The sequence below is a fragment of the Temnothorax nylanderi genome, unplaced genomic scaffold, assembly GCF_030848795.1.
Source record: "Temnothorax nylanderi isolate EJ_2023f unplaced genomic scaffold, tnyl_v1.0 TNYL_tig0230_pilon, whole genome shotgun sequence".
NCBI lineage: Eukaryota > Metazoa > Arthropoda > Insecta > Hymenoptera > Formicidae > Temnothorax > Temnothorax nylanderi.
In genome coordinates, this window is record NW_027249292.1 from 194,528 (window position 1) to 222,083 (window position 27,556).

Consider the following 27,556-nt stretch of genomic DNA (forward strand, 5'->3'; position numbering starts at 1 on the left):
ATCGATCATACGATGACGATATATCAACCGATTAGGCAAGCATTTGCTGAGCATTTTTTTGTGATACATATTTGAATAAAATCTCTAATTTGTTCAGCCAATTCATCCTTCACTAAAAATTAATTTACTTTGCAGCTGTCATGATTTCTCACGTACAACCATTTTCATTAAAGATATCGAATTCAAGATATCAAAAATATCGTACTCAAGATATCAAAGATATCTTATATCAAGAGACACGGTAGTGTCTCGCGCCAAGTACATGCGGAGCGAGACCGACCGCGTGACTCTTTTACGCGACGCGATTTGAAGTTACAGAGATATCAGCATTTACGTAGTACTTTAGAAGCATTACGTAGGTACTTTCGAAGCATTCGTATCGAGCTGTGTATTATGCTTGCATTTGTGATATACTACATAGCTATCCGACGATTCCTTACTGTTCGCTGTCGTGATTTTTCGATACAAAAACACTTTGCCTTTGCAGTAGCAGCAATGTCTGTTCGAGGGATGCGAATCGTCGAAGTGCTTCCTTATGGCGGCCTCATTTCCCAGGATATCTCGTTTGCAATCGTCACAACGAACGCGCGATTGCCGAAATCTCTCGTGGACAGAGTCCGTGACGACGCGATCCTCGCATTCCTCCTGATCCCCGCTGTCCTCGTTGTTCGGCATATCCTGCGTATTGGCCGACATTTCGTATCTACAATTTAAGCAATTCGATCAACGGAACATCGTAATAGGAGACTTCTGTAGTACTTAAAATTCACTGCACTGGATAAGAAATTTAAAGTGATCCCTGGTTCCCTGGTGGAAAAATGTCTCAGAATCTTTGTATATTTTTTCAGAACTTTTCACAAGTCTCAACTCTTACAAAATTTCTGAGAAAATAAGAGACATTTTTCCACCAGAGTGTTGACTTTCTACACAATTGGACTTCTAATCCAGATAGCACAGACGTCCTCAGGTCATCCTCAATACATCCAGGGATGCCCTCAGGATGTCCTGGATGTATCGAGGATGACTTCAGGACGACTTGTTCTGAGGATATAAACCTCTTTCAGCACGATTAAATAATTTTACCAGTTTCCCTTGATGAATTTGCTTCATGAATTTGCAGTGAGCTTTTTGACTCTTCTTCTTTTTCGTTCGCCTCCGCGCGGAGCACGATAAATTTTTTCTTTTTAATGAGGGTATTTAACGTATCAACCAAGTATTTGTTTTTCAATTTTTTTTTACACATCCAGCTCTTTGTTCTTTTCTTATTTAAGTATATACTAATGACTTCTTGGGTACTAATGAGTCTAATGACCTCGTAAAAACAGCACGATCAATTGTCGCGTTAAGGTTAGGAACTGTACGCAAGATTGCGTCCAAAACTCCAAACAAAGACTGTGAATTATGCGAAGTATTGTTACTGTACGCTGCTGTATACCTGCAATCGTTATTCTTTTGTTCTAATCACATTTCGTCATTATTTTATACATATATATAGATATACATATATGTATACATACATCAAGATATTTGCGTCGATCCAACAATCGCTTCAACAGCAGACGCACGTCGCACGTCACGCACGTCGACCGTCCCCTAGATTAGGTTAGAACTGATCTCAACTATTGTACGTTGTACGTACTTCCTCTAATGTCGACTGCACATTGTGATTCGCGAATGGACGAACGCAATTGAATGCAATTTAATTTCGCTCAGGAATCCCGGTTTCATAAATGGATAAAAGAAAGCACAGACAAAAAATACAAATAATTACGTGTACTTTATTAAAATAAAGAAGCAAAGGGGGGGAGTGAGGAGTACAATTGTCTCGGGCCGTGACGTCGTCTATATGGGCTTGATCTTGAAGTGCAGCCCTATCAGGGAGAACACCAAGCATTTGAGATCCTGGACGAGGTAGTAGAAACACCGCAGGCCCTCGGGGTCGCGCGACTGGTTCACGTCCAGGAGGGAGCCGGTCTTGGAGGTGGTGAACGATATGTGCTCGTCGCCGATGACGATCTCCAGCTCCTGGCGACCGACGCGGTCCGGCTGCGGCCAGAGGGAGTCGTCCTCCTGCATGATCTCCGAGTCCTGGATAATGCGCTTCAGCTCCTCCATCACGCACTGGTGCACGTAAGCCTCCTTGCGTATCATCGTGTCGTTCTTGTAGTTGGAGTTGTTGGCGTAGCGCAGCTTGCCGTCCGGCCGGAACTCGAATTCCAGGAACTCGTGGCCGAACTTGCCCTTGTGGCCGACGTAGTAGCGTATGTAGAAGTCCGTCGACATCCTCGCCGCCGGCCGGTGCTCAACGATCGCGATGTGACAGCGATGAAACGTCAAACCGTTCAAGTTTACCACCAGACTTGTGTTTCTAACGTAATGGCTCGGTAGAATCCGGCGCTCGCCATTAGCCAAACATTAAGCCAGTTTCTCATGCAGCGAATTTGATGAGCTACGCGCTACGCGATGTTATCGAGATCAGAGAGTTTCGATGTATCGACTGAAACGCGATTGGTTATCGTAGGATATGTGCCTAAATAAAATGAACAAACTTATTAGATTTATTTTTTGTACTCTTCCTTTATACTTTTCCTTTTTTTTCTCTTCAAATTTTCTCCATTTTTTGCATCTGAAACAATCTTATGTTCAAATTAAAGAGACAGAGATTTTTCTCTGGAAAGTGAAACGTCGAGAAACAACCTAGTGCAGAAAGAGGAACAGACCTATAATGAAGTCAGTGCACCTGGAGTTGGAGCAATTGGGGTACTTGGAGTGTCAGAACTGTCAGGTGTCAGGGGACTCTGGTGGCCAGCGGTGACGGGATACGGGATCGATGTCGCTCTCGTCAGTTGACGTGAGGACGATTGCGTATGTGCTCCGTTGCGCGTTCGTCTCACGCTGAACACCACCATGTGGAAGAAGGGTAACGTTCGCACCACCGCGAGTCTCGAGCGTTCGTGCGATTGACGTTAGGGAAGACGCGCTCGACCCACCTCATCGTGTTTCGCCAATGTCGATGTATGTATCGAGCTAGCAGCCTGAACGATGGGCTCATGCTGCTCGACGAGTTCACGTAATTCGCAAGCGACGTTCGTAGCTGGGTGAGTTTCGCCGTCCACGCGAGGGGAAGAAACATGAACAAGAGCCACGCGAACAAGAGGCTGAACCAGCTGCCGAGCTGGCTGTGGACCAACTCGGCCACCCTGCCGCCGGTCTACAAGATGGTGTGGGAGGCGGTGCGGGAGGATCGGGTCAGGTCGAACGGCGTCCAGGCCGAGCTGCTCGTCGACACCAATAAGGTGTTCCCGCTGTTGCTCACCAGCCAGCTGCCTATGGAGGTGCTCGGCCACATATGGAGCCTGGCCAACCAGAAGTACGCCGGACAGCTGACCGAGCAGGAGCTGTACATCGTCCTGGCCCTCGTGGCGGCCGCTCAGACGTCCTACAGCTTCAACAGTCTCGATATACTGCATTTACTCCCCTTTCCGCCGACGCCCTACCTGAACATAGATTGCCTGATGAATCTGCAGCCCGCCGCGCAGACGAACCCCCCGAAACTTCAGCACTACGAGGTACCCAGTAGTAATATGGGCGTAGAAGGAAAGTACATTCCCGACGTTAAGGGAAAAGCTAAAGTTAGAGCTCAAGTAAACACAGTGCCTGATGCAACTATATCCTTCTCTGGCAGCACGCCTGGAAAGTCGTCTTGTTTCGACGGAAAGATTCAGGTGCCTGGCGCAGCTGGGAGTAATGTCAATAATCTGTTCAAGGACGCGAGACAAAATCCGCGTGTTCAAGCCGACGTTCCGTCTGCGTCGTCCTTCGACGAGTCCTGTGATGAGTTTACGGAGTTTCAAAGCGCCCCGGTCCCCAGCGTCTCCGCCATGCCAATCTGGGACAGTAAGCAGGGTTCCGCGATTGGCAGCAGACTCGCTAATCACAATCTAGGAGTGAAAAAGACAGTCGACAAAGTCAAGAAGACCGCTGTCGGAACGAAAACCGTGCATATTAATACGCAAATTCGCACGCCCGCACCTGCGAGTATGCCATATCAAAGTAAAGATCAGTCCATAATGGAATCCGCGTCCGACCTGTTTCCTAAATGCGGAATAAAGAATCAGTCCAAAACAGTTATACTCAAGGACACTGTGATTAGAAATAACGACACGCCTAAAGATTATAGCGACAGTTTTAACAGTCTGACGGGTGTGGCGAAGCCTGTCAGCAGCGATAAAGAGGTATTACCTAAAGTGGAGTTAGCACCAAAGGTAAACGACAATTACGAGTTTGTCAATTATGTAGCTAGTATGCCTTTATGTCTGTAAGTTTAATGTCGATATAATTTTTGCTGATGTGTAAATTTATCTGTAGGCCGTTACGGTAGAAATGTCTGATTCTGTTCAACAAGATTTAATGAGTTTACCACAAGTCGAGGATAAATACAGTGCGTTGCGTGAGCTAGTTCAAGAAGCACCCGTTATAAGTGATGCGAGCGTAGATTTAACTTTTAACAATCAGTCGGCTGACGAATTCGGGGAATTTATGTCGGCGGAGCAACCACCTGCTAATCCCTCGTTATCGGATGCTTTGGATATTGAAAGCTTTAGTAACATATTTGCAGATTTTGAGTTTAAAACGCACGCTAATGCCGATAACAATAACTTAGCAGATCTCAACTTTGTATCTGAAGTGTCTGAGTCGCTCGGTAATCTAAAACTTGATGATGGAATTGAAGCACAATTGGTAGAGACAGGTTAGTGCTACTCACTATGTGCTACAGTTTTATTTTCGCTTGTGTCCCCATTTCGCTTGAATCTAGTAGTATATATTATTCTTAGGAAAGAATGTTCAGAAAGAAGATGCTATTTCGATAAATAGTATAGAGTTGATTAGTGGTCCATCCGAAGCACTGCCACGTTCTGGATCTGTGCCTAGCTTAGATCTTAAATCATTTTTGCCTTCTAATATAGAGGAAGATCAAGTTATAGAAGCTCCGCAGCAGGTACACGTGTAATTGAATTGTCAGAAAGTTGAGATACAAAGCGAATGCTTGCCTGATATGTACATTATCAAGCGCTTCTCTGTTGCAGATCGTGTATTGGGAATGGAAGCAATATATGGAAAGTTGTGTTTTACTACTACAAGTTGCAGCCAATATATTTGCCAATATAACGTCAGAATTAGTTCTGCAGGAAGTTTTAAATTCAGCCCAGGGATATAATTTTCTTTGCCGTAGGTGTTTTTTTTTTTTAGTAATATATTTTACGTAAAATGAAACGCGTACTGTACGTATTTTAATTCATTTATTCAAGATGTGTAATAGGACTATAAAAAAAACATAAAATATATTTTGTCATTAGAATTAGCTGAAGTTGCAGCTGTTTGTAGACGCGTTAATTTCTCATATAAAGAGCTGGATATAAACATTATTGGATTTGATGACCTTTTAATGGACATTGATCGGATCTGGGCAGAAATGGAACCTTTTTACGCAAATATACCAGTAAGTATTGCCTACATGAAGGTTATTAATATTTTTGCATATATTTATTAATTCTATTAATGTTTTTATATGTATCTTGTATATATTTTCTTCTTTAATACGCGTATCCATTCTCATGCTTCTAGAATACATTTGTGTATTAATATATTTCAGATTGTCACTGAACTACCAGCTTGGCCCTTACATCAGGGAGAATGTGTGTCTTGCTCCTTGTGTTTAACAGTTATCACGAGTGGCCGAGTTGTGTATAACGATAATAATTATCATGTAACGTGCGCAAATTTATGGCTCAATTGTGTAAACAGTCAATTGCCGGTGATGCGATATTCTTTACTTTGTCAATCAACTATATGTCCAGGGAGTCACATTTAAATGCTAATCTGCATATTGCAAGGTTTTCAAATTCAAGCTAAAAATATACTATTCAGATCTTATTAATGTAATGCATAGAAATTCATATTAAAAGAGTTTTGCTAAAAGATCACATTAAAAGTCACGCTAAAAGGTCTTCGAAAGTGGAGTTCTGATACAATTTGCATTTAATCTAGTGAAATCACGCATGGATATATAAACAGAGCAAACTGCAGATTCAATGTTCATATAAATCGTTTATTAAATTCATACTTTTCAGAAATTCTGGATGACATACGATGTTGTAATTAAATTGGCCATGCAAGAATATTTGTATATTTAACTTAACAAAATGAACAATGATCGTATCTCGATTGATCTAATTATAAAGTATCAAGGAAAATTCAATATTTACATCTTACATAGAAATCTCGAATAATTAACGTTGACTCGTATCGCGCGGCCTATATACTATTCCTCTGCTCTTCATTTCTCTGATGACACCAGCTGGTAATCGTCCTGATACTGATATGGCGTAGACACCCTTACAAAAACGATCTGAGAAAAGTAGAATCTCGAAATTAACAGTTGGTTATCATCGACGTAATTAGACTGAGAGAAAATTGTAATTCTGAAAGGGTTTGCATAGCATTTTGCTGAAACAGATCTTTACGGTATATACGCACATAAGTATGTTCCTAGATTAATACATACTGGCATTTATAAGAATAATATATATGTATAAATGTATTATACGTTTAAAGATGAAAATCTCAGAAATAAATATATTTATTAAAATAACTAAATATGTATTATAAGCTATTTCTAAACATTACAAATTACTTTGCACATATTTATCTTTGACTTTTATTTTTTTTTTACTGATTTACTACAACTTTGAACTAAAAATATGAAAAAATTCTTGAGATAAAATGGAAAAAGTATATAGCAAGAAGCAACTATAATTGGTAACAATTTATAAAAGGATTTTAATTACTCAAGTAGGATTTCAGTTACTCATTAATAAACTTACTTATTCTCTGCCACTTGCATACCCAGCTATCTTCTGGACTCATTACAGCAATCATTCTAGAAAGTAAAACAAGCAAACAAAATAAATAATATGGCAAAATTTTTTTTTAAATCTCTATAATAGAATTACTTGTTGAAACAAAGCATTGTTAATATTCTAAATTGTTATAACTATTAAAATTAAAGATACAAGTACAAAATTAGATTTAACATTACTCGAGTTTTTGGAATGTATAACATATCCTTAATAATTTTCGTTCACAGATCCAAATAATTGATAAGCTAATATCATTTGTTCACAAAACTGCTGTCTTGTAAAAAAATCACTCCTAGATAATCGTATATCTGTTGCTGCATATTACCCATCAAAGTTGGAACTCGTACAGTCAAAAACATTATCCTTATTGTTCTTCATACGTAGAAAATCGTCACAGTTGTCACATCCGTCAAACTCGAATTGGTCGAAGGTCTGCGGAATAAAATTACGATTGCAGTCATTCCGAAGGTGATAAACAAGTTCGACGGGTGTTGCAATTATAGTCTAGTTAAAATTGATTATTAACATTATGCAAATATATCATTGCTGAATTGTTATTACAGTATTATAACAGAAGATGAATGAAATACGAACCTTAACCAAAGAGCATACCAAACACGCTCTTAGTCCACGCAAGTCTTTCGGCACGGTCTCCATTGCATCGCTATTACACGCAATTTAATGTTTAAAACGTTAAATTAAATAATCTTACCGTAATCACGATATAAGAGAAAATCAATTCAAATTACCCTGAAATCAAAATTGTCACAAGTATAGGACTCCCCTGCGACGTGTAAGTGACGGATAAACAGCAATTTTTTTTTGTTTTGCTCCTTTTAGGTTAGAGCGTTAACGCCTTCAACCCGCACCTTCAACCCTGCCTTTGGATTATATAGCGCATTGGATAAACAGCAAATTAATTAGTTAGGTTAGGTCGAATTAAAGTTAGGTTAGGTATTCGGTTCTTGCCGAATGGGGACGCGTGAACGCGCAAGAAACCGCCAATTTTTTTTTAATTTAGACTTTTGGAGTTACTTAAAATTCTAAAGATTTCTAAGATTTGAATAAATTATACTATCTCTTAATTAATAAAATTTTGTTGAACGTCGGTAAAGAGAAAACAAAATATATTTACGGTCGGTAAAGTCGCACTTATTGTTGATATTTTCCTATTACATATCTTTCAACTTTAGATTTTTGAAAATTTACAGAATATCAAAATATATAATCCGATAATAATAATAACCATATAATAATAATCAGATAGTAATAGTAATTAATTAAATTTTAAGAAGTGCAATTTTGAGAATTTCAAAAACATTCGAAGATTCGAATCGCGAAAGTTCAAGCTTAAAAATTAATAAAATGTCAGGAGAATAATTGAACAATTCTTCTCATATCACATATTTATTTGAGAAATCTCTTTGGTATTCTTAAGACATTTTTATTAGTTTTATAATATCGACGCTAACGTCACTGGCAACGATTCTGCGTTTCGCTTTTACACGTGAATACTATCGTGCATTTTTTTATAGAAGCCATTAGCCGCTGCATCAGCATCGGTAGAAATAAGTAGTTACACGTTAGTAAGGCTGCGCGCCAGGAAAATATGCGAGATACGAAAATATAAGACATGTACGAATGCATTATAGCTTCTCACGCGGTCGTGAGACTAATTTCAATGACTCATCATCATTGCCGTCATCCCATCGTCATCGTCATCGTCATCATTGTAGGACATTGTCTGAAGTTCTACGCTTACTACCAGATTTGATTCACATGTGGCCACCAGGAACACCAATCTGACTGCGTACAAAAATGAATGGCTATTGTTCTTCCAACCACATATGAGTTAGAAAAACTTTATTTTCTACGTGTATAGCGTGTTATGTCTTGGCGTGAAATGGAATTATGTTGCTGCTGTTGCTGCTGCGATTTTAAACTTTAGCCGTTAGTCTTCATCCTTGAAACGACGATAGATGGACTGAACATAAGTGAAGACGCACTTCCAATCCGGCCGTTGCATCATCACCATGTCCTCGACGTCAAGTAACGGCGCGATCCCAGCGACTTCGCTGCAAGAGAGAGGAGTTCTTAGGGTTTGCGAGTAACAAAAAAAAAAAAAAGATTAATAGGTAAATATCTCAGCATCTCGAAATGAAAAATTCGGAGCTCTTACTCGGCCTTCGTAAAAGCGAGTTCGAAGTTTTTCCTGCGGTTCTCCGGACGTAGAGAATTGTAGTCGAAAGCATCCGGCCTAAAGTGGTGGATCAACGCGCAGAATGCTAAACCGTTGTTCCAGCTTGTCGAGAAGTTGTCAAGCTGTACATTCTGGAAATAGGAGGAAAAAGTTTTCATACGTAATTCAATAACTCGCTAACCGCAACGTGCTTTCTCTCGATAGACACAAGAGAGCGTCGTAAGAATATTATTTTACATAACGCATATACGATGCACACTTTACCTCGTACTCTTTGGTTTTCGATCGGCACCACGCCAGTAATCGCTCTTTAATTTGCGCAGCGTTATCTCGTACAGTTGGTTCGGTGAATTTGAATCGAAATTCCGTTGCCGGCGATTTTACGGGGCTAAATGAACAAATCAGGGACAAAATATAAACCACTCGGCAAGATGTGAATGAATATGTAAAATTAGCATGTCTTCTCTTTCGCTCTGCCAATCAGAGCCTTCTTCGATGATCTCTGCCACGTTAAAGCGTAATCATAAATTACATATCGTGCAGTTTTAATTTCTGTTCTCACCTTGGCGACAAACTGGCGCTATTTTGCCTGTCGAGCTGACGGAACTTAGCGAACGGCGACAGCGGCTTCTTCGGAGCTGAAAGATCAACAGGGCGCTGTAAAGCTACGAATTAATGCTCAGAAGCGCACGATATATGTTAGACTCGTATCGAAATGCATACTAATTGTAAGATCTGACTGAAATATGTTAATATGTCTCTCTTTCTACATCTATTTTAATTGTCTATAACTGAATCCTGGTAACAAAGGCGTCAGAGGTGCGGAATTATTAGAAAATCTGGATCTAGCAGAATCGTTCATCTCTCACTCTCGTCGCGTGCCCGCAGCGACATGCATTTAGTTCGTCTTACAAAAAAATTCAATAACGGTTTAGTATGAAAAAAAAAGAACAGGATATCACGATCACGAGGAACATACACGTGTCTGTACAGATATTAATTGTCTAAAGTATCTAAAGTAACAAGGAGGCGAACAAATCTGAAGTAAAAGAAAAACGGAGCACTTCGGATTGAGTATCGATTGTAAAGTGGATAGGTGCTAAATTCGTCGATCGACCGACATCGATCGACGCCACCGCCATGCACGAGCGTTGAAAAGGTATTGTCCGTGCGTGCGTGTACACACGCACGCACGACGCACTTGTACTTCCACGAGGACGTTACGAGGTGTGGCGGCAAGCATGGGTCAGATTATCGGTCAGACTACGTTTAGGAATTCTAATTTTTTTTTACCGTAATTCCGTAATTCGTAAGGATTAACGAAAGGAAAAACCATTTAAAAATATCTATCTCAATCTCTCGATCTCTATTAGATGTATAATATACTTACATACAATTCAATTATAGATCTTTTGTCATCGATAGAGAGCTTTACTCCAGTTTGTTTTTAAAAACTTTAAAATTACATCTTTCGCGCAAGTTTGCAAAATTGCATGACGGTTTCGAATGTGATATCAAAGCGAAATTCGCGTAGAAATTGTTTCGTTCGCAAACGCGTGCAATAAGATTGTCCCCATATGGCAGCTCAATATCATAAGTCGTCCGTGCAAAAACATCCATCCAAAAAGCTGCTTAATTTCTTCAACAGTCTTCATAAAAAAAAAGATGATAAATGTAACATATTATTAAATAAATATTATGTGCGCATATAATTATAATTATTATTATGCAATATTGCACATTCAAACAAATATTGAAAATCCTGTTAAACTTCTGAATAGATTGATTAAAGTTAGATATAATACGTTCCGCGAATGCCGCGAAATACCGTAAATTGCTGTAACAGCTGTAATTGCAATATCGCGCATCGTGGAGCTATCTTACATCCCAAGTGGAGAAACGTCGCCTTTGGTTTCTCATCGAAGCGTTTCCATATTTTCGGGGGGGGATGTTTTCGAGAGATCTTTTGAGCTGAGTTTTATCCGGGCCGCCACAGCATCGCTATGCTCGGCAATTGTACCAGCGCGCGGCACGCGTACACTAACGATTACACTCATAGACACACTCGCAGCTGCAGTGCAAAACTGTATACGCCACTGCGCAACAAAAGGATCAACAAAAATAAGGGCTGTGACTCACTGCTTTATTCGGGGATTGGCATGGTCCTCTTAGCGACTCCGTCCGCGAGAACGTGCGCGTCGCGCTCGCGACTTGGGTTTGAATAAATATAAATAAAAAAAAAAGAGGAGAAAAAATGTTGAGAGAGAAAAAGTTGAGAGAAAGGGAAGTAAGCACGAGCCGTCGCGCGCGCGTAAGACGCGTGACTGTTTTATATGCGGATTTTGTGGCTCGTGGCCAACAATAAGTAATGCGCATCGAGCGGAGTAACGGAGGAATAACCGATGCGTTGCTCGGTGTTCTCTATTTCTTGCTGGTGTTACAGTGGATCTCCGCGTTGCTCGACTTTTCCCCGCGCACGTGCCAGGAGCGAGGCGATCTTGAGCGAGAAGAACGAAGAGTGACGTTGCTGGACACCGGCGGTGGTGACGATGGTCGTTGAATCGATCTGCACTACCGTCTCTCGTAATGGACGAAGACCATGTATCGGCGTCAATCCCGCCGTGGTTGCACGAGACGCGTTGCCTTTGCAGAGAGCTATGTAGCTTCGTGTTCGGGAACGGCGTCGCGAAATGTTTCTGTTCCTCAAATATGCACCTTCTAATCAGATTTGTTAGATCCTAGTATATAGTATAGTACGAAAAGAGCTTCGACACGAATTTCAAACCTACAACGGCCTCAGCGATCGCAAAAAGATCGCGAGAATTGCACACAGCAAATTAAACTGTAAATCTCTCAAGCGTATTAACGTAGCTGTGCCTTTAGCTTCTCTTCAATTATCTATGAAAGATGATTAAATCATAGATCAAATCATAGCATCATGGATTCTAATAAAACACACGGCATTTTGTATAAAATGCAGTTAGATAATACTGAATTCACTTTTATGAAGAAGGTACTGTAGATCGTTGCCATTAACGTCGAACAGTCGAAGCCAACTTGGAAGGAAGTAGAGAATCAGTTAAACCTCAAAGAACAGTTATTCTCAGTTAATGTTTACAGAAACAGTCTTATGAAAACAAGTAACCAACAATAGTCGTATGCAAACTCCTAACGTAAACAGTCTGATTAGAATTAACCGGCTATGTGCGCGACGATGCGTCGTCCTGGATGACAGTTGTCGACGGCAGGCCATGCGAATCAAAGTGGGCAAGATCACAGTTTAACGATCCACGTTGTCGGCCAATTACGTAGCACGTCGAGACTAACGTAGAATCGTGTTCTTATCACGATGTTCAGCTCTCACACAAAGAGTACTCTCGCAAAAGTTCCGAACGGACGCCGCTTTTACCGTCATCAAGTCCCCCAAGTGTACGTAGTGTACGCCCGCGTCGACACTATACAACACGATGAGGATCGGTCGATCAGAAATGAAGATCATCGGTCCTGGTAGCCTCCTCGAAGATGTCATCAAACACCTTGTCTACTTCGGCACTGTTGAGGCTCGCCACGGGAATCTGTGGTACCGTCGGGATGGTCAGACGCAGGCTTTCGTCACATATCCCCGGCATGGTGCGACTCCTAGATAGACTGACGAGGCCCTTTTTCGTTGAGTCGCGCGACGAGAAACGTCTACCTTTGGAGTCCCTCGTCTCCGCGGTGCCGTCGTTCGCTGGATTATCGAAGTACCTGCGTATCTTGTCCTCCATCTTCTTCACGCTATCCGAGGACGAAGACGCCTCGTACTGCTTCTTCATCTTGAAGGACGACGGCGACTTCGGCTTGGGCGGTTTCGGAAGATAGGATCCGGCGCCAGCGTGAGCTTGCGGCGGTAACTTACCCTGTACCGGGCGCGACGGAGCGTGATGGCCTTTCGAGATTGCCAGCTGATGCCACGACTCGGACTTTGACAGGACGATGGATCTGGACGGCCTGTTGGTGCAGGACACGAGATACTCGTCACTGGAGTCCATCGCGCCGCTCGCGCCGTTTGGGATCGGCGAGCGTTCCTTCTGGATGGGTTTCGATTGGTCCGGTTGTTCGTACTGTTCTCTCAGAGCGGTGATCCGGTTCTTCGCGCTGAATCCAGAGGATGGTGCTACCGACAGCAAACCAGTGACGACCGCTGGTGGCTCTAATCTTCTCGGCGGCTCCAACCTCCTCGGCAATTCCAACTTCCTCGACGGTTCCGATCTTCTCGGCGATTCCAATCTTCTCGGCGGTTCCGATCTTTTCGGCGGTTCCGGTCTTTTCGGCGGTTCCGGTCTTTTCGGCAGTTCCGGTCTTTTCGGCGCCTCGGACGGCTGGAACCTCAGAGGTTGATTAAAACTGTTAGATTGATTAAAATTGCCAGACTGGTTGACGACAGACGTATGATGATCGCTTAGTATCGCTCGCTCGTTCTGCAACTGACGAACCAGGCTCTGCTGTAACATGTTGTGTCGACGTATTTCGTCCTCGGTCGTAATGGTCTCGCTACTGGTCGGTTTGGGATGCGGCCAGAGCTGCGAGGGTGACAAGGACGAGGCTGGTGACGTTCCAGATTCCAGTCTGGCTTCATCGAGTTGTGTCGCCGGAACGTCCGCAGACGCGACAGTCGCGATCGCACAAGTGTACCGCGTGACGACGCCGGTGTCCGCGCTGATATCCTGATTTTGGATATGCTGTTCCTCTGGCAAAGCGCCGTCGCTTGTACATAAGGGATTTTCTTTGCCAATATCATGCGACACGCTCGGCATCCGATCCTCGAACGGATCCTTGTCGGATTTAACGCACGGGATGTAAGTCGGATACATTTGAGGTCGATTATCAATCGATTTAGGCGAGAAATAATTTTCACATCGCGGACTCGTTCGGAGGATCGGGTCGCGCTGTTCCGGCAACTGATGACCGGAAATCGCCTGAAAAGGAGCCTTCTCCGTCGAATACGGCACGCAAACGGTGTCTTCCTTGACAAGATCGCACGTGTTCTTGTTCGCTAGGGGCAGAACTTCGTTTCTCGAAGTGATATCAGTCGTTACGGCATAATTCCGATTGTGGTCCAGAACGAAATGGCTCGGATCCGCGGCAGGATGATAAATCAAGTCTGATGTCGGAACGACGTCATTGTGTTGAGGAGTTATCCAGTGTTCTTTGACTTCCAATTCCGGCTCGTTATAGGTTTGAACAGACACGTTATTGTACGCGGACGGCAGCCGCTTTGCGACCCTAGGAACCACTTGAAACACGCGTGCCTCTTCAGGATGACTGTCGTCGTTGACACCCGTCTGTACGGCCACGGACGAGCTACCTTTCAGCATCACATCGATCGGTGCGTTCCCCGCGAATATAGTTCCAGACGAGTCCTTATCATTGCGCACCGTGGCTAACGGTTTAAACACATTCTTCTCGCTGCGGACAAAATTGTGATCAAATTTGTCCCGAACTGGTTTCTCAACCGCGCGATGCGGCTCGCTCGGACGATACTGAACCTGCGGTCCTTTCTCGGGGAACATCCTGAAGGAAATCTTCCCGTCTACCACGCCGAGCTTCTCGTTTAACGGTGCCAAGTTTTTGCGATGCGCGTTCGAGTGTTCGTTGTGCCTGCGAGGATCTTCGATACTCTTGACTTCCGGAGCAGCGTTCTTGCCGATGAAGGGCGCGAACTGCTTGCAGAACAGCCGATAATCGAGCCGTCCGTTCTCGGTGACCATCTTGTTCGATTTGCCTTCGTTTCTATCGTGCTCGATCCACGGCGGTCGAGGGAAGAGAGATTTCTGGGTATTCTCGTTTACGTTGAACGACGACGGTTGGGATTGGTTGCTATCTCGGTCAAACATCCTGGCTTTTTCACGCAAGGAATTTCCAGATGGTGGCGCGTTGTCCCTCTGCCAGTGATGGCCAGGCGGGGACTTAGACGTTTGTGGCTTCTCGATCTTTCGAAACAGCGATGAAGGCGCGTGTCTGAAGCCCGCGTCCGGCTGCGGCACGCTTGCGTTTGCGAACGGAAAGCCGTTGTGTGCCGCGCCGCCCCCAGTCGGCGTCTTCTTACTCGCCGGAACTTGAGGAGACGTTTGGGGTATATCCGGGATGAAGCGTTTCGCGACATTTTGCAATCTTGGTGACAACTTGTCGGTATCGTTCGCGGACGAGGACTTGTCGAAAGCGGTCTTGATGTTCGAGAACCGACTGTTCCAATTTTCGTTCGTCTGCGACATATCCGTCGCCTTGGTGTGGCCGAAGGGTTTGACAAAGGCGGGCGCGGCGTTGTACGCCTGCGATTCGTTGTTCCGGCTGATCAACGCCAGGAACTTCTTGTCATTATCCGTTCTAGGCTGAAACGACGGAACGCCGAGATTGGACGCGTTCGCGGCGATTTTGTCACCCACGTTGATGGGACGTCGCAGGACCACGCAGCCGGGATTGTCGTAGCCGAGACTATCGGCCTGTAACTTCAGGTAGCTCGGTATATCGATGGTATTGGCGCGCTTGATCTTCGACTTCTTCGCCGCGAACTTGTTGCTGCCGTTGTTGCACTTGCCGGCGCTGATCAGCTCCGCGCGTTGTCGAAGCGCCGCCGCGAGTTTCGTCACCCGACTCTGCTCCTCGCTTGCCCTCTTGATCGCGGTTTCCTCGTCGTCGCTCACCTTCTCCTGGTAACCGTCGACGCCGTCCCGTCTGGTCTGACGCGTATTCGTCTCATCCGCCGTTCTGGGTGTGATCGTCGGCCGATCCGCGTAACCAATCTGCGGCGGGATCAGCGGCCGATACGCACCGGTGTCCTTATTCCTGTCGCGCAACGACTGACGCTGATTAATCACGTCCTTCGTGTATTTGTCGTGAATTTCCTCCACATGCGGCCTCTCGCCGCTCGTCACGTTACGCGACGCGGCCAGCAGCGGTTCAGGTCGTTCAGCCGGAAACACCTGATCGTTCAATCTCGCCAGGTCCGCGCTGCTCTGCTCCAGCTGCCTTCTCGCGCGCGCGATCTCCTCGGCGGAGACGCCGATGGTGTGTCTGACGGGTCGCCGTCTTCGTCCGGGCGACGCACCGCCGCCCTGCGCCGCGACGTCGGTCGTCTTGCCGCCTTCGTTGCTACCAGATTCTCTCTCTTCCGCCGGCACCTGCAGCCGCGACAGCAAGCTCGAGACCAGTCGCAGGAGGTGTAGCTTACTCGTGGGATCCGACACGCCGCCGTGCTTCGCGAGCGTCGCGACGTCCGTACGCTCGAGCGTCTCGCGCAAACGGGAGAGCGCGGTCTGGATGTCCAACAGCAGCAGATCCTCCAGGAACTTGAGCTCGTCCTTCCTCGACACGGGCACGTCGTGGTTGCAATCGTGGTCGCTGCCGAGTAACGCCTGTTCCATAGAACGGCGCGCGCAGGATCGGTCGCCGATCCCGTTGCCGGGCACGACGAGCGACGTCGCCGTCGGCTCGTCGCCGCCTCGCCGGCAACCCGCTGCCAGGGACAGTTCGAGCGCCTCGCGCAGACGTTCTACCAGTACCGGCAATGAATTCCACTCACCGACTCCCGCACTGGGACCGCCGCTGACGCGACGCTGCTGTCCGTCTCCGGTGCTGTCGTCGACGGTGGTTGCCAATGGCACCCCTACGCCCGGTTCCGCCTGCCTCGCGGCTACCCCCGACACTGGCACGCCGTCGTCCGACGACGCGCTCCTCGTGACGGTCGCCAGCTCTGCTGGGGAGAAACAGACCGGACGAAATCAGGATCATTCTCATAATCACATTGAGTCTATTTAATTAGATTATTTAACTTTGATTCGAAAAGATTTCAATTAGAACAATTATCGCGTTTTTATCGTACTTTTCTACACATGTCAGTTTTGTTATGTTGCTGGAAATTATTAAATTAAATGTATTCATACTACATTTTAAAAGTAGCCAATATAAATTTTAACGATTTTCATCTATATTGCATGTATGTAGATATATATAATGACTGGATCATTATATAATAAAGATAAATATTTTTAGCATCCCTAATATGTAACTACAGGTAGAGTTTATACACTCCACATTTTTATATTATATTATATGCACTGTAATATTTAATGAAACAATAAGTATAAGTTGTTGGCGGATAATTATGTAAAAATATTATATAAAAGATATTATATAAATATTAACTCTCATAGAGGTAAACTCTCGTAACGTAGGAATAAAATTACGCTTTTACGCAAGTGTTAAAACCATACAACATACCTACTATGTTTTCAGACTACGTGGAGAAAATATACCAACGGCAAAATACTGCTTCGCTAGTCGAATAGTGGAAGAAAACCCACTGCTTTTCTGCCAGAACGATCGCTATTTTTAATCCGCGATTGAAGAGTCCGAGCGTAAATCTCGACAAGTGGTGCTTCTCGAAGACTGAATTATGTACATTAGATTACTCGCGTCGGTGAAACCATCGTAAATACGTATACCCGTGTCTTGCTGCCAGAATTTACTTCACAACGATTTGTCGTTTAACAGAGACACGATCGTCGTCAAGACACGATCCTCCTCCGAACTTCCGACATTTATTTTCGAAAGCACCATCAATGTCACGCGCTTTACGCTCGGATTACAATTGTAGCATATATCGCGCGAGTGACACAAGAAGCGTAGATTACTTCAAAAAATCAATTTTAAAAACATCAATGGCAAAATATCGAATAACTGAAGAAAGCACTATTCTGACATTCGCAGAATTGAACACTATTTTCCTATCGAAACACGATCGCGTCAGTTTACGAGAGAGATCGGTAAATTTTGACAAACGCTACTCTTTCACGTTTAAACCGTAGAAAAAGAGAAAAGAATAAAACGCGTAATTTCCACAGATCGACACTGTGTTTTCTCAGGTGTTTTCCAACGTAACTCGCTTCGCGCTCGCTTATCGCTTCGCGAAGAGACACCGCGCTGCCGAGACCTCGCACGTCGCACGTCCAGCCGCCTCGGCACGTCTCTCTTCGGCACGTCAACGCGTCGTGCGTTTTAAGAGCCGCGAGAGCCGCGGGAGCGGCTCGCGGGACGCGCGAGGCAGTTTGTTAGAAGCATTGTAAAACAACCGGTTTCGCGCGCGACAATCCGTCCCGCGCGTCCGTCGTGTCCGCGAGCTTCGATACCTCGGACGTCGCTCGATTGCACCGTTAATCTTCCTCCCCTAAAGGGATGCGCGACCGCGGGCGATCGGACGACGATCGCGCGAGCGAGAAAAAACCCGAGGGAGCCCGCACAACAGTGAATTTTAACGCGCGGAACTATCGGAACACAGTATTTTTACCCGGTTGCGATCGTCTTGCCACTACTGCGAAGCGGACGCGCGCGATTTCTTTGCGATTCTCGCGAGGAGAGAAGAGAGCAGAGAGAAAGAAAGAGAGCGGCTCGCGCGAGCGGAGATCGCGCGACCAAACGCGCGCGCTGACCGGCTTCGGCTATCGCGTGTGCGCGCTCGCTTTATTTAAAACAACGTACGGGGATTCTCTCTGCGGGGATTTATTTTCGGTCGCTCGTTCGACGCCTGTGCAGCTGCTGTGCGAAGCGAAGCGAAGCGAAGCGGGGCGAGGCGAGGCGAGGCGAGGCAAGGCAAAGCGCTCGCGCGTACGCCGCGAAACTACCCGCGTGTTATACAAGGCGAAGTCGTCACAAAGGTCCGAAAACGCTCGTGCGTTTCTTTATCGCAACCGATTTTGCATAGTCGGTATATAACCGTCTAATAACAGCTTGCCCGCGCCGCATCTGTGCCATTAATCACGTTGTTGCGTTGTTGTTGCACCGTAATGCAACCACGTCTCGAATTTATATTTTTGGAAATGAAGGCGTTATAATAGCAACGACTGCGAAATAACGTCAGATGAGACTGCCTGGCGCTGATTTGACAAAAACAACGCTGTCCTCGTTTCTCTCCTTACACGTTAATATAGTATTCGAAACTTCCGCGTTTACTCGATCAAAAGTTAATTATAAAAAATAATTCAGACATATATTCCATTTAATCCGTTATTTTGTTGAATGGGATAAGGTAGCGAATGTGCGCACAGATACATAACATTGGTTGCACCCCAGTTGCCGCGTTCCACTTTGCTCTATCCGCCCATTTCATTTCTCTTTCCGGATGGAAAAGCTTTCGTAGCGCAGCCTTCTTTTTGCGGATTGTAAATATGTCCGTATCTATCAGAAACGCCATTTTTTTTAATTTGCCTGACGGAAGCGAGATCTTCAAAATTGTAGCGACAATACAGATTTCTCGCTTTAGACATTCTTAACACGCTAACGTCTAGCCAGTGGTATTTCTCTTCTACTGGATCTTCTTTGTGCCAATTTTTCTGCTCTCTTTCTTCCCACATTATTTTATCTTCTTTTACTCCGTTCATTGTCTCAGTCTAAGTGTATTGCCTATGCTATTTCGATATTCTTGTCTTCCCCACTCCCCCCCCCTCTCTCTCTCTCTCGTTTCCGTCAATAATTCTATTTTTGAGAGCGCCATTAGTCTCCGTTGTACGTAACGATATTTCATATTCCGAGAATTTATATCGGGCATTTCCATTGTAGTATCAGGTAACTGTGTAATTGTATATCGCCGCGAGAGCGTAAGATTTGTAAATAATGCGGGAACCTGTAGCGCGACCGAAATAGTTCTCGCGCGTAAGAAAGTTTAGATTTCCTTGAAACATACCGCGAAACGCAGATCCGCGCTGTATATCCGCGCCGAACTATCCGCTGACGTCGCTAGTCAAATAAACGCGTGAACGTCTATGCGAATAATGGTAGCGCTAACGCAAACACCCGCCGATGACTTGGTGAGCGACGCCGATTGGTTCCGACAAGCGCGACGGGATAAACACGCCGCGTACCCGGTGCGTGAGCTTGTACGCAATTTCTTTAAAATTAATAGATTTTCTATTTTAACTGGCGCGAGATGTCCCAAAAACGACGAACTTAATTTCAAACGAATTTCCAACTTTGCATCAAGGTGGTAAGTGAAAATTAATTTTCCTTAGCTGAAGAGTCAAACCGGCGGAAGGCAACAGAATCTAAGTTCTCAAGAGTTGAAAACGCGAATTGGTCCTCTTAATTGGCCAAGTCTAATCAAATTGTATTGTTTATCTAGATTCAGCGCGCTTTAATCCCTCTCCCAAGTTTAATTATACCAAGGTGTCTAATGTTGGAAGGAGGTAACAAAAACAAGATGGCACAAGATCAAATTTTCAAATTCTCAGAAACCGGAGAGTGTGCCTGCGCACATTCTAGCGCACCATTTCAGCGATATACTTTGCTACAACGTATCGTTATCCTAAATACATGTGGGAACGTACCAAACGTGTTACAAACGTGTAACATTTTCGAAATTTTTTACCTCTTTTGACATTACTAAATTTCATGGATCAAAAGTAAGTGATACAAATTTGTAGATTGTAGCTCTTTTCAAACTATAAATGCATTAATGTGATATTGTTGTTTGCATTGCTGTTTTAATCGCTTTGTTTTAATTGCGTAATATGTATCATATCGAAGTCGTGTTGAATCTCGCGACACTTGGAGCTTAATAATATCCTCACACAAATATTTTCATACTTAAGATTGCTAAGTCCTCGAATTCTCTCTGTACTTCTTGGTGCTTTACTTGATTGATCGAAGTGCGCATCACTAACCTGACGCTGGCGTTTCTTTTTCTTCTTCTTCTTCTTGCGTTTCTTCGCGATTTGGCGTCTCTTCCGCTTCTGTCTCCTTAATTTCCTCTCGTTCTTTCTCCGTTACTTCTTCCCGTTCCTTTTCCTTAACTTCCTCTCGTTCCTCCTCCGACTCCTTCGTAGATGATTTTTCCGATAGCTCTGAGCTATATGATTCTTCTATCGTGCTCGCTGCCTCATTGCTGACTTCCGCTGTTTCCGGAGTCTCATTTTGAGTGTCATCCTGCTCCTCGTTCTGCGAATCTGCGAAAAGCGAGTTGAAGATAATAATCGTTTCGGCGATACAAGCGCACGTACGTTAATCGGAAAGAGATGAGAAGCGATCATCCGCAATGAAAGATGTCTCTTTTCGATGACGAATGAATGCAACGGCGCTTGAAAGATTAAAGTTCTCGATGAGTTAGTCGTAAAATTTTATGCGTCATGACAGAGAATGCGTGATGTTCGACAATATGTTCATGTTTCAGAATCAAATCCGATTTTTACGTAACTCAAAAGAACTGATAGTTACACAAAATAAGATGCAACGATCTCTCATTATGTTTCTTAAAATTGTGGTGGCCGCATGTGCCCCTACCAAGATGGCATCACACTGTATAATTAACCGCGCGCGGGCAAAACGCGCTTTCTCGCGAGCGCTCGACCGCGCCGACTAAAATATATAAACAAATTCGGCAACAATACTCATTGCCCTGATCGACGTTCTCACCGATCTCATAGAACGACAAGAGCGAGGCAGGCATATACGTACTTGTGGAGTCTCACCATCGCGACTCGCAGAGAGTCGCATGGTATTTTTGGGGGCATCCTCCAACGGCAGAATATTTAAGTACGCATTTCGAAGTAATGCCTGGCTATCTCGCCAGGTGCGAATACTAGTATAGGTAACTGAGAGATACTGATTATATTCACTTGATTTGACCTCGTTACATGAACTCTATATGGCTCCTCAAATAATTTATTATTATCTCCAAACATTTGAACAAATGTTCGGGTCGAATCATAAATATAATTCTTATTAATTGGGGAAGATCGTCCATACTAGGCACATGTGTGACCCATATATAATACATATATAATATATTACAATCTTATCTATCTCACTTGTCATCTTACCCATCTTACTTCTATTATCTCCATCGGCTTTCATCGGCTAACATATTTAAGATATACGAATGAATTATTCGTATATCTTAAATATGTTACATTATTAAGATTAAGTTTTGTGTCCGTAATATTTGCTAATCCATGCGCAATTATTGAAATTATTAGAATCGACGTAAGAAACCATATTTTCCAACTGATGCTTAATCCAAATTTTACGTTATGATAGAAATGATTAATGCCTGATGAAAGCCGAGATAATAGAAGTAAGATGGGTAAGATGACAAGTGAGATGGATAAGATTGTAATATATTATATATGTATTATATATGGGTCACACATGTGCCTAGTATGGATGATCTTTCCCAATATCTGAGAACAACGCTATTTTCACGTTGGAAATGCATTTATTAATCGAACATCGAGCAGCTTTACAACCAATGGCAAAGTATTTAAGTACGCATTTCGAAGAGTATTGGGAAAGATCGTCCATAATAAGAACATGTAGAGCTCATGTAATGAGATCAACTCAAGTGAGTTTTTAGAGTTTTAGTATTTCTCAGTGACATTTTACCCATACCCGAGAAAAAATGGACTTATGTAATTATATAAGATCATATATAATTAGCCATTACATAATTGAATTCTAAAACTTTTTTTCCATCTAAAACTTTCCTTCTAAAACTTACAGGTTTTGAGATATTTGAGTGGATAAATTAAAATGGCACACCCTGTATATATACAAGTTGGCAAATACTGTGATGCAATATAGCAGCCTATTATCATTATCTAGTAGATAAGTAGAACATTTCAATCGCCATCAATCAGAGAGACACCAAAATCAGTAAGTACATTTTGGGATTGGTGTCGTTGGTCGTTGTATGATGATGGAGAAGTATGGTTAGATAAACGGAAATGATGTATTATTGCCGAATTTGTTTATTTAGTCGGCGCGGTCGAGCGCTCGCGAGAAAGTGCGTTTTGCTTGCGCGCGGTTAATTAATGTGGTGCCATCTTGGTAGGGGCACATGCGGCCACCGCAAAAAATATTCTAATAACGTAAAGCATCATGTTTGAAAAAAATATCTATATAAAGTGACAGGATAAAAATGTTGTAATTTATGTTATTTTTTTAAATCTCAATTCTATCGACAAGAGAAGAATAAATAGATGATTCTTATTATTTTTTTGCCGTTTTAGAGAGGCAGAGTTTTATAAAGATCGATGACGTAGCTCGGCAAACGCTTTCTTGTTAATAAACATCGTCAGTGCAGTGGCGAACACAGCGGCATTATGTATGTATATCGCGGAGATGCGACAGGATGTAAACTGTTTGCACCCCCAGATGAGGCAGTAGACAGAGGTACGTTTTGATTGTGCGAGAATGCGGTCGTCCAGAATCTTTTGGTTAATACGCTCTGCATTCCGTTACACATTACGTTGATCATATTGAACATTACATTTTTTGCACGCATACGCTGAATTACGCTCGGTTCCCGTGACTTCCTCCACTGACACTCGTTTATCTATCTACGATGATACTCAAGCAACATGGTCGTGACAGAGCTCGTAAAGGGGCCCTCACCTTCTATTTCCGACATTTCGGCACGCCGCCTCGACTGGACGCCTGGAAAAGTAAACACCGCTATTAGGAAACGATAATATTTGCAATATTTTACCTTTTCCTTACCGATAATGCGTATTAAAGTAAAAAGATTCTTGAATTATTATTAATAAAGATTGCCAGTTATAGTCAATAAAGCCTCATTATTGTTATTTATCCACTGGCGAAGAAAATTTTCTCACTGTTTAAAAAGATTCTTATCTAGTTGCCATTTTATTTAAAAATATCGGAAAGAGCCACAAGATTCTTTATTTTTCCAATTTTCAATTTAAGTGAGCTCGACGATATGACCGAATTATTTTAATTCGACGCTTACAATGTAAAGCGATATCCGTGTTACCTTACAGGATAGTAATTTTACCTGTATATTTTTTTCTTTAAATTATAAACCAAAATTTATTACGCGTGCTGTGTGTATGTGTTATGTGTCGTCGATTTTGATGAATACGTTATATTTTTTTGTCAATTGATAAATTTACGAAAAAAAAAACATTAAGCGACTTCGATTTTAAGATTTAATTCAGAGATACGCATATTGCAATGAATCTGATATCAAACCAAACACGCGCGCGATACGGCAGGGATCGCAATCGGATTAAAGTTTAGCCGATCACGTGGAGCGCGCGCATCCAAACGGCCTACCTTCTTCTTTGCGACGTTCTAAGATTTGTCCTAAATCGTTCCCAGATTGAGAGATTTGCTCAGGAACAACAGAGGCGGAAGAGCGAGATCGAGGAGACGGTACGCACGACACGCGCGTGGTACACGCGGTACACGCGGCGTTCGTTATAACGAGGCATCGTCGTCGTCGGCACTTTCGCGGCTTTGAGGGCCGTTTCGGCGCGAAAATAGCTTTGACCCGTTTTTCGTATATACGTTCGGAAATTGGGAAGAAGCGGGCTAGACAGCGCGCTGATTTGCACGCGGGACGACCATGATAGGTAGGCGGTAGTGGCGATCGCGGTGTGTGCCACGAGGTCGCATTTTATAAATAGGCCGGGCGAGTTGCAGCGCGTAGGTAGACGCTACCGAATGCTACCGCGAGGAAGTACTCGCGTTTCGCTCGTCACGGAGATTCCTCGTCGAGATTACCACGCGTGATCTTTCGAGCTCGAACGGCGAATGAATGGGATCGTCGGAGGAATCGAACGAACGGAGGGATTCGGATTTCAATTGAAAGAACTTTGTTCGTCGACTTGTTTCCTCCCATCGCGGTTTACTCTGTCGATTCTTTTGATTGCGCTGAAAAGTAATTAAAAGATTTCGCGCAGTGATATCTAACTCATTGTTTGAAAAATGGAAGAAATATAATCATTTTCTGATAAATTTAATCTGCTCAACATTTTTAGATTAATTTTTTTTAATATTTGAAAAAAAAAGAGACAGATTGGGTTGTATCGAATTGTCCTCTTATTTTGTTTGGCAAAAAGTTTTCACGAAGCTGATAGAAATATAGACAGGCGAATGTCCAAAAGACGCACACAAAATACTTAAGACTTTTGTTCATATACGTGGGTAGTCTGAAAAGTTTTGAGCCTCAAACATAATTTTTTCGGTCAAATTCGGTCAAATTTTTCAACATCGACACATTTCAAGTCGATGTTAGGCTCAAAACTTTTCAGATTACCCTCGTATATATATATTTTTTTTTCTTTTAAATTAAAAGCTAATATCTGTTATAGAATTATTATATTATATTATAAAATTCACTTTGATAGTATTCATTTCTTTTTTAATCTTCAATGTAGAAAGAAAGAAAAGAAACAATCAAATTGATACAACATTTTTATTCAATCTTTTTCAATTCAATTGCTTCTTTTCTTTCTTTCTACAGATATTATACATATATAATCTTGTTTGTTTCATAAATTCTCTCTATATCTCGAAAGACAAGTCAAGTGGTAGTTTGTTTTTTATCTTGCCTGCTAGTATCCTTTACTCTTTCAAGTAACTTGTTATTTGATTTGATATATACCGCTTAACTTCCTTTACCCAGGATTGTTCGTCGATGCGTTCGCGAATCGCATATGTTTGATCTGACTTCAATCCGATTTCATCCCTATATATGTTTAATCCGATTTCAATCCGATTTCCGTTCCTATTTGCCGTTACCAATGTTACCATGCGTTTCAATCGCGCAGCCCGTGACTTTTAGTAAATGATTCTACGTGGCAGCACGCCAACGATCACTTTACCATCCTGTTGCTTGAAGCTCTTGCCGACTCACGAAATGACGGCCTCGTCGAATTTTCGCTTCGTCGACGGTCACGTATTTTCGGATACAGAAATGCAGTTTCCGTAGACCGCGTTCCCGTTTTCGGACTTGGTATAATTGCCGAAAATTTTTCATAAAAGTTTCATAAGAGTGAGAAATTGGAATCCGCAGGAAGAGAAACGCAAGGTTTTAAAGTAACGTTCAATGCAAAGCCTAAACTAAATCCTTCTCAATTATGCATTCAGAATTATTTCGATGCAGTAGGGTGTAGATGTAATTATAAATATAACTAACGTTTTTTTAGGAAGATTTATAACAGCTAAAAATTCAATTTTTCTTTTCTTTTTTTTACATTAAAGATTTAAAAAACAATGAATACTCTTAACGTGAATTTTATAACGGATATTTTTTTATAAAAAAAAAATATATATATATATGGAGGGGTAAAAGCCATAGTGGTGTAAGTCAAATTTTTTTAAATATTGACTCGTGTGCATAGATGCAATCTATACAATATATAAATTGCATCTATGCATACGAGACAATATTTTAAAAAATTTGACTTACACCACTATGGCTTTTACCCCTCCATATATACATATATATATATATATATATATATATATATATATATATATATATATGTATATACATATGAAGAAGTTTTAGGTATTTTGTGTGTTAGGTATATTGTGTGTTTTGCCAGAAGCGGCGACGCATTTGGAGTAAAAATAACGTTTATGAATGCCAAACTGTTCGTTTGCAATATGCAAGACTTCCGAATTATTTCTGTACGTTTCTCGTAATTGGTTCTTATCAAACTCGGCACAAAACAAAATCGGTATTTCAATAATGAGTTATCTTCCCTATTATCCACATCATGATTCAATGATTAACTCTTTTGAGATTTCCGAATGTATAATGTACCATTAAACTTTTCCAAAAGATTGACATTGAAAATTAGTATATTTAATTAAAAGTATTAAAACTAATCTGCATTGAAGATACATATATGTATATCAAGACAAAAAAGCTTTCTAAAACATACTATCTCCACATGGTCTAATGTTATTCTTTTGTTCCACATCTTGAAAGAATTTAGTAATCATTTAATTCTCGTTTTTATTTAAGTACCTTTATTGCAACGGACGCACGCGCAACAATACTCTAATTTCACATAAAATTGATATTAAGGAAGAGCGAGGATAATAAATTTTTCGCTTCAGTCATCATAACAACACCGAATATCATCCATATATCATCTTTTAAAAATATTCTGAAAAAACATATCAACAATTATACTGAGGAATTCAGAATTAATCACCGATTTTACGAGAATGTCTTTTAACAATTGCAAAATACAGTCCAAATATTGTCACCAATTGCCTGATCATGTCCGGATTGATTACTGTTGCGGAAGGGTTACCGTTTCGCGGGAAAATGCGGAAAATGCCAATGATCTCCAAGAGGAAGGGCTGATTTTACCTTTAAGGATCGGAGGACCAGCGTCGGGTGGCAGTAGGAGGCCCAAGCCCTCGGGAGACTGCAGCGAGCGCGAGCGGCCGTCTCGCCACCACCGAACTCTCGTCGCTCGTCGTTCCGGTGGTTATTGCTGGCGGGAGCCGGGAGCGGCGGGAGCCGGGGCGGTGCCGGCGGTGGTGGTGGTGGCGGCCGACGGCCGACGGCGCTGGATGATGCTCCGCTATCAACGCCGCCGTTAAAAGCATAGCGTCACCGAACTCAAATTAGACGGCCCGAAAT

The 27,556-nt window shown here is 42.8% G+C and overlaps 5 protein-coding genes across 10 annotated transcripts; 1 reads left to right on the top strand and 4 right to left on the bottom strand.

The window, feature by feature from the left end:
* Window positions 1-1,758: 1,758 nt before the first annotated feature.
* Window positions 1,759-2,422, bottom strand: Mago (mago, exon junction complex subunit). Its single transcript, XM_071717929.1, has one exon. It carries the CDS (start codon window positions 2,281-2,283, stop codon window positions 1,843-1,845), a length of 441 nt encoding a protein of 146 aa, XP_071574030.1. The 5' UTR covers window positions 2,284-2,422; the 3' UTR covers window positions 1,759-1,842.
* Window positions 2,423-2,598: 176 nt separating this feature from the next.
* On the top strand, window positions 2,599-8,014 carry LOC139779533 (uncharacterized). Of its 2 annotated transcripts, none has more exons than XM_071717925.1 (6): window positions 2,599-4,265; window positions 4,369-4,750; window positions 4,836-4,999; window positions 5,088-5,229; window positions 5,358-5,500; window positions 7,761-8,014. In XM_071717925.1, exons 1-6 carry the CDS (start codon window positions 3,132-3,134, stop codon window positions 7,842-7,844), a joined length of 2,049 nt encoding a protein of 682 aa, XP_071574026.1. In that variant the 5' UTR covers window positions 2,599-3,131; the 3' UTR covers window positions 7,845-8,014. The 2 variants fall into 2 exon arrangements, with proteins under 2 accessions (XP_071574026.1, XP_071574025.1); XM_071717924.1 differs by lacking the exon at window positions 7,761-8,014 and adding an exon at window positions 5,654-6,657 and having other exon boundaries at window positions 2,607-4,265.
* Spt4 (Transcription elongation factor subunit spt4) lies at window positions 6,089-7,811 on the bottom strand. Its single transcript, XM_071717930.1, has 5 exons — window positions 7,670-7,811; window positions 7,515-7,584; window positions 7,246-7,352; window positions 6,885-6,940; window positions 6,089-6,409 (listed from the first exon to the last, which is right to left on the bottom strand). Exons 2-5 carry the CDS (start codon window positions 7,575-7,577, stop codon window positions 6,291-6,293), a joined length of 345 nt encoding a protein of 114 aa, XP_071574031.1. The 5' UTR covers window positions 7,578-7,584; window positions 7,670-7,811; the 3' UTR covers window positions 6,089-6,290.
* A 294-nt stretch (window positions 8,015-8,308) lies between the features above and the next one.
* On the bottom strand, window positions 8,309-11,247 carry LOC139779536 (smoothelin-like protein 2). The gene is made up of 5 exons (XM_071717928.1): window positions 10,949-11,247; window positions 9,683-9,758; window positions 9,385-9,508; window positions 9,100-9,251; window positions 8,309-8,995 (listed from the first exon to the last, which is right to left on the bottom strand). The coding sequence occupies exons 1-5, from the start codon at window positions 10,986-10,988 to the stop codon at window positions 8,872-8,874; spliced, it is 516 nt and encodes a 171-aa protein (XP_071574029.1). The 5' UTR covers window positions 10,989-11,247; the 3' UTR covers window positions 8,309-8,871.
* Window positions 11,248-12,199: 952 nt separating this feature from the next.
* Window positions 12,200-27,442, bottom strand: LOC139779531 (uncharacterized). Of its 5 annotated transcripts, none has more exons than XM_071717921.1 (4): window positions 27,281-27,442; window positions 23,542-23,583; window positions 20,814-21,095; window positions 12,200-16,855 (listed from the first exon to the last, which is right to left on the bottom strand). In XM_071717921.1, exons 2-4 carry the CDS (start codon window positions 23,555-23,557, stop codon window positions 12,603-12,605), a joined length of 4,551 nt encoding a protein of 1,516 aa, XP_071574022.1. In that variant the 5' UTR covers window positions 23,558-23,583; window positions 27,281-27,442; the 3' UTR covers window positions 12,200-12,602. The 5 variants fall into 5 exon arrangements, 3 of the variants coding, with proteins under 3 accessions (XP_071574022.1, XP_071574024.1, XP_071574023.1); XM_071717923.1 differs by having other exon boundaries at window positions 12,200-16,852; window positions 27,281-27,439; XM_071717922.1 differs by lacking the exon at window positions 27,281-27,442 and adding an exon at window positions 24,223-24,343.
* Between the last annotated feature and the right edge of the window lie 114 nt (window positions 27,443-27,556).

Coding starts and splice junctions, on each gene's coding strand:
- Mago (XM_071717929.1), bottom strand. CDS start 2,283: ATGTCGACGGACTTCTACATACGCTACTACGTCGGCCACAAGGGCAAG.
- LOC139779533 (XM_071717924.1), top strand. CDS start 3,132: ATGAACAAGAGCCACGCGAACAAGAGGCTGAACCAGCTGCCGAGCTGG. Junction 5,230..5,357: donor GGGATATAATTTTCTTTGCC/GTAGGTGTTTTT, acceptor TTTTGTCATTAG/AATTAGCTGAAGTTGCAGCT. Junction 5,501..5,653: donor CTTTTTACGCAAATATACCA/GTAAGTATTGCC, acceptor AATATATTTCAG/ATTGTCACTGAACTACCAGC.
- LOC139779531 (XM_071717921.1), bottom strand. Junction 16,856..20,813: donor AAAAGAAACGCCAGCGTCAG/GTTAGTGATGCG, acceptor GTTTCTCCCCAG/CAGAGCTGGCGACCGTCACG.
- Spt4 (XM_071717930.1), bottom strand. CDS start 7,577: ATGGAGACCGTGCCGAAAGACTTGCGTGGACTAAGAGCGTGTTTGGTA. Junction 7,353..7,514: donor TGGTATGCTCTTTGGTTAAG/GTTCGTATTTCA, acceptor TTTATTCCGCAG/ACCTTCGACCAATTCGAGTT. Junction 6,941..7,245: donor ACGAGTTCCAACTTTGATGG/GTAATATGCAGC, acceptor TTTACTTTCTAG/AATGATTGCTGTAATGAGTC.
- LOC139779536 (XM_071717928.1), bottom strand. CDS start 10,988: ATGCGCGATATTGCAATTACAGCTGTTACAGCAATTTACG. Junction 9,252..9,384: donor CGAAAACCAAAGAGTACGAG/GTAAAGTGTGCA, acceptor TCCTATTTCCAG/AATGTACAGCTTGACAACTT. Junction 8,996..9,099: donor CTCGCTTTTACGAAGGCCGA/GTAAGAGCTCCG, acceptor TCTCTCTTGCAG/CGAAGTCGCTGGGATCGCGC.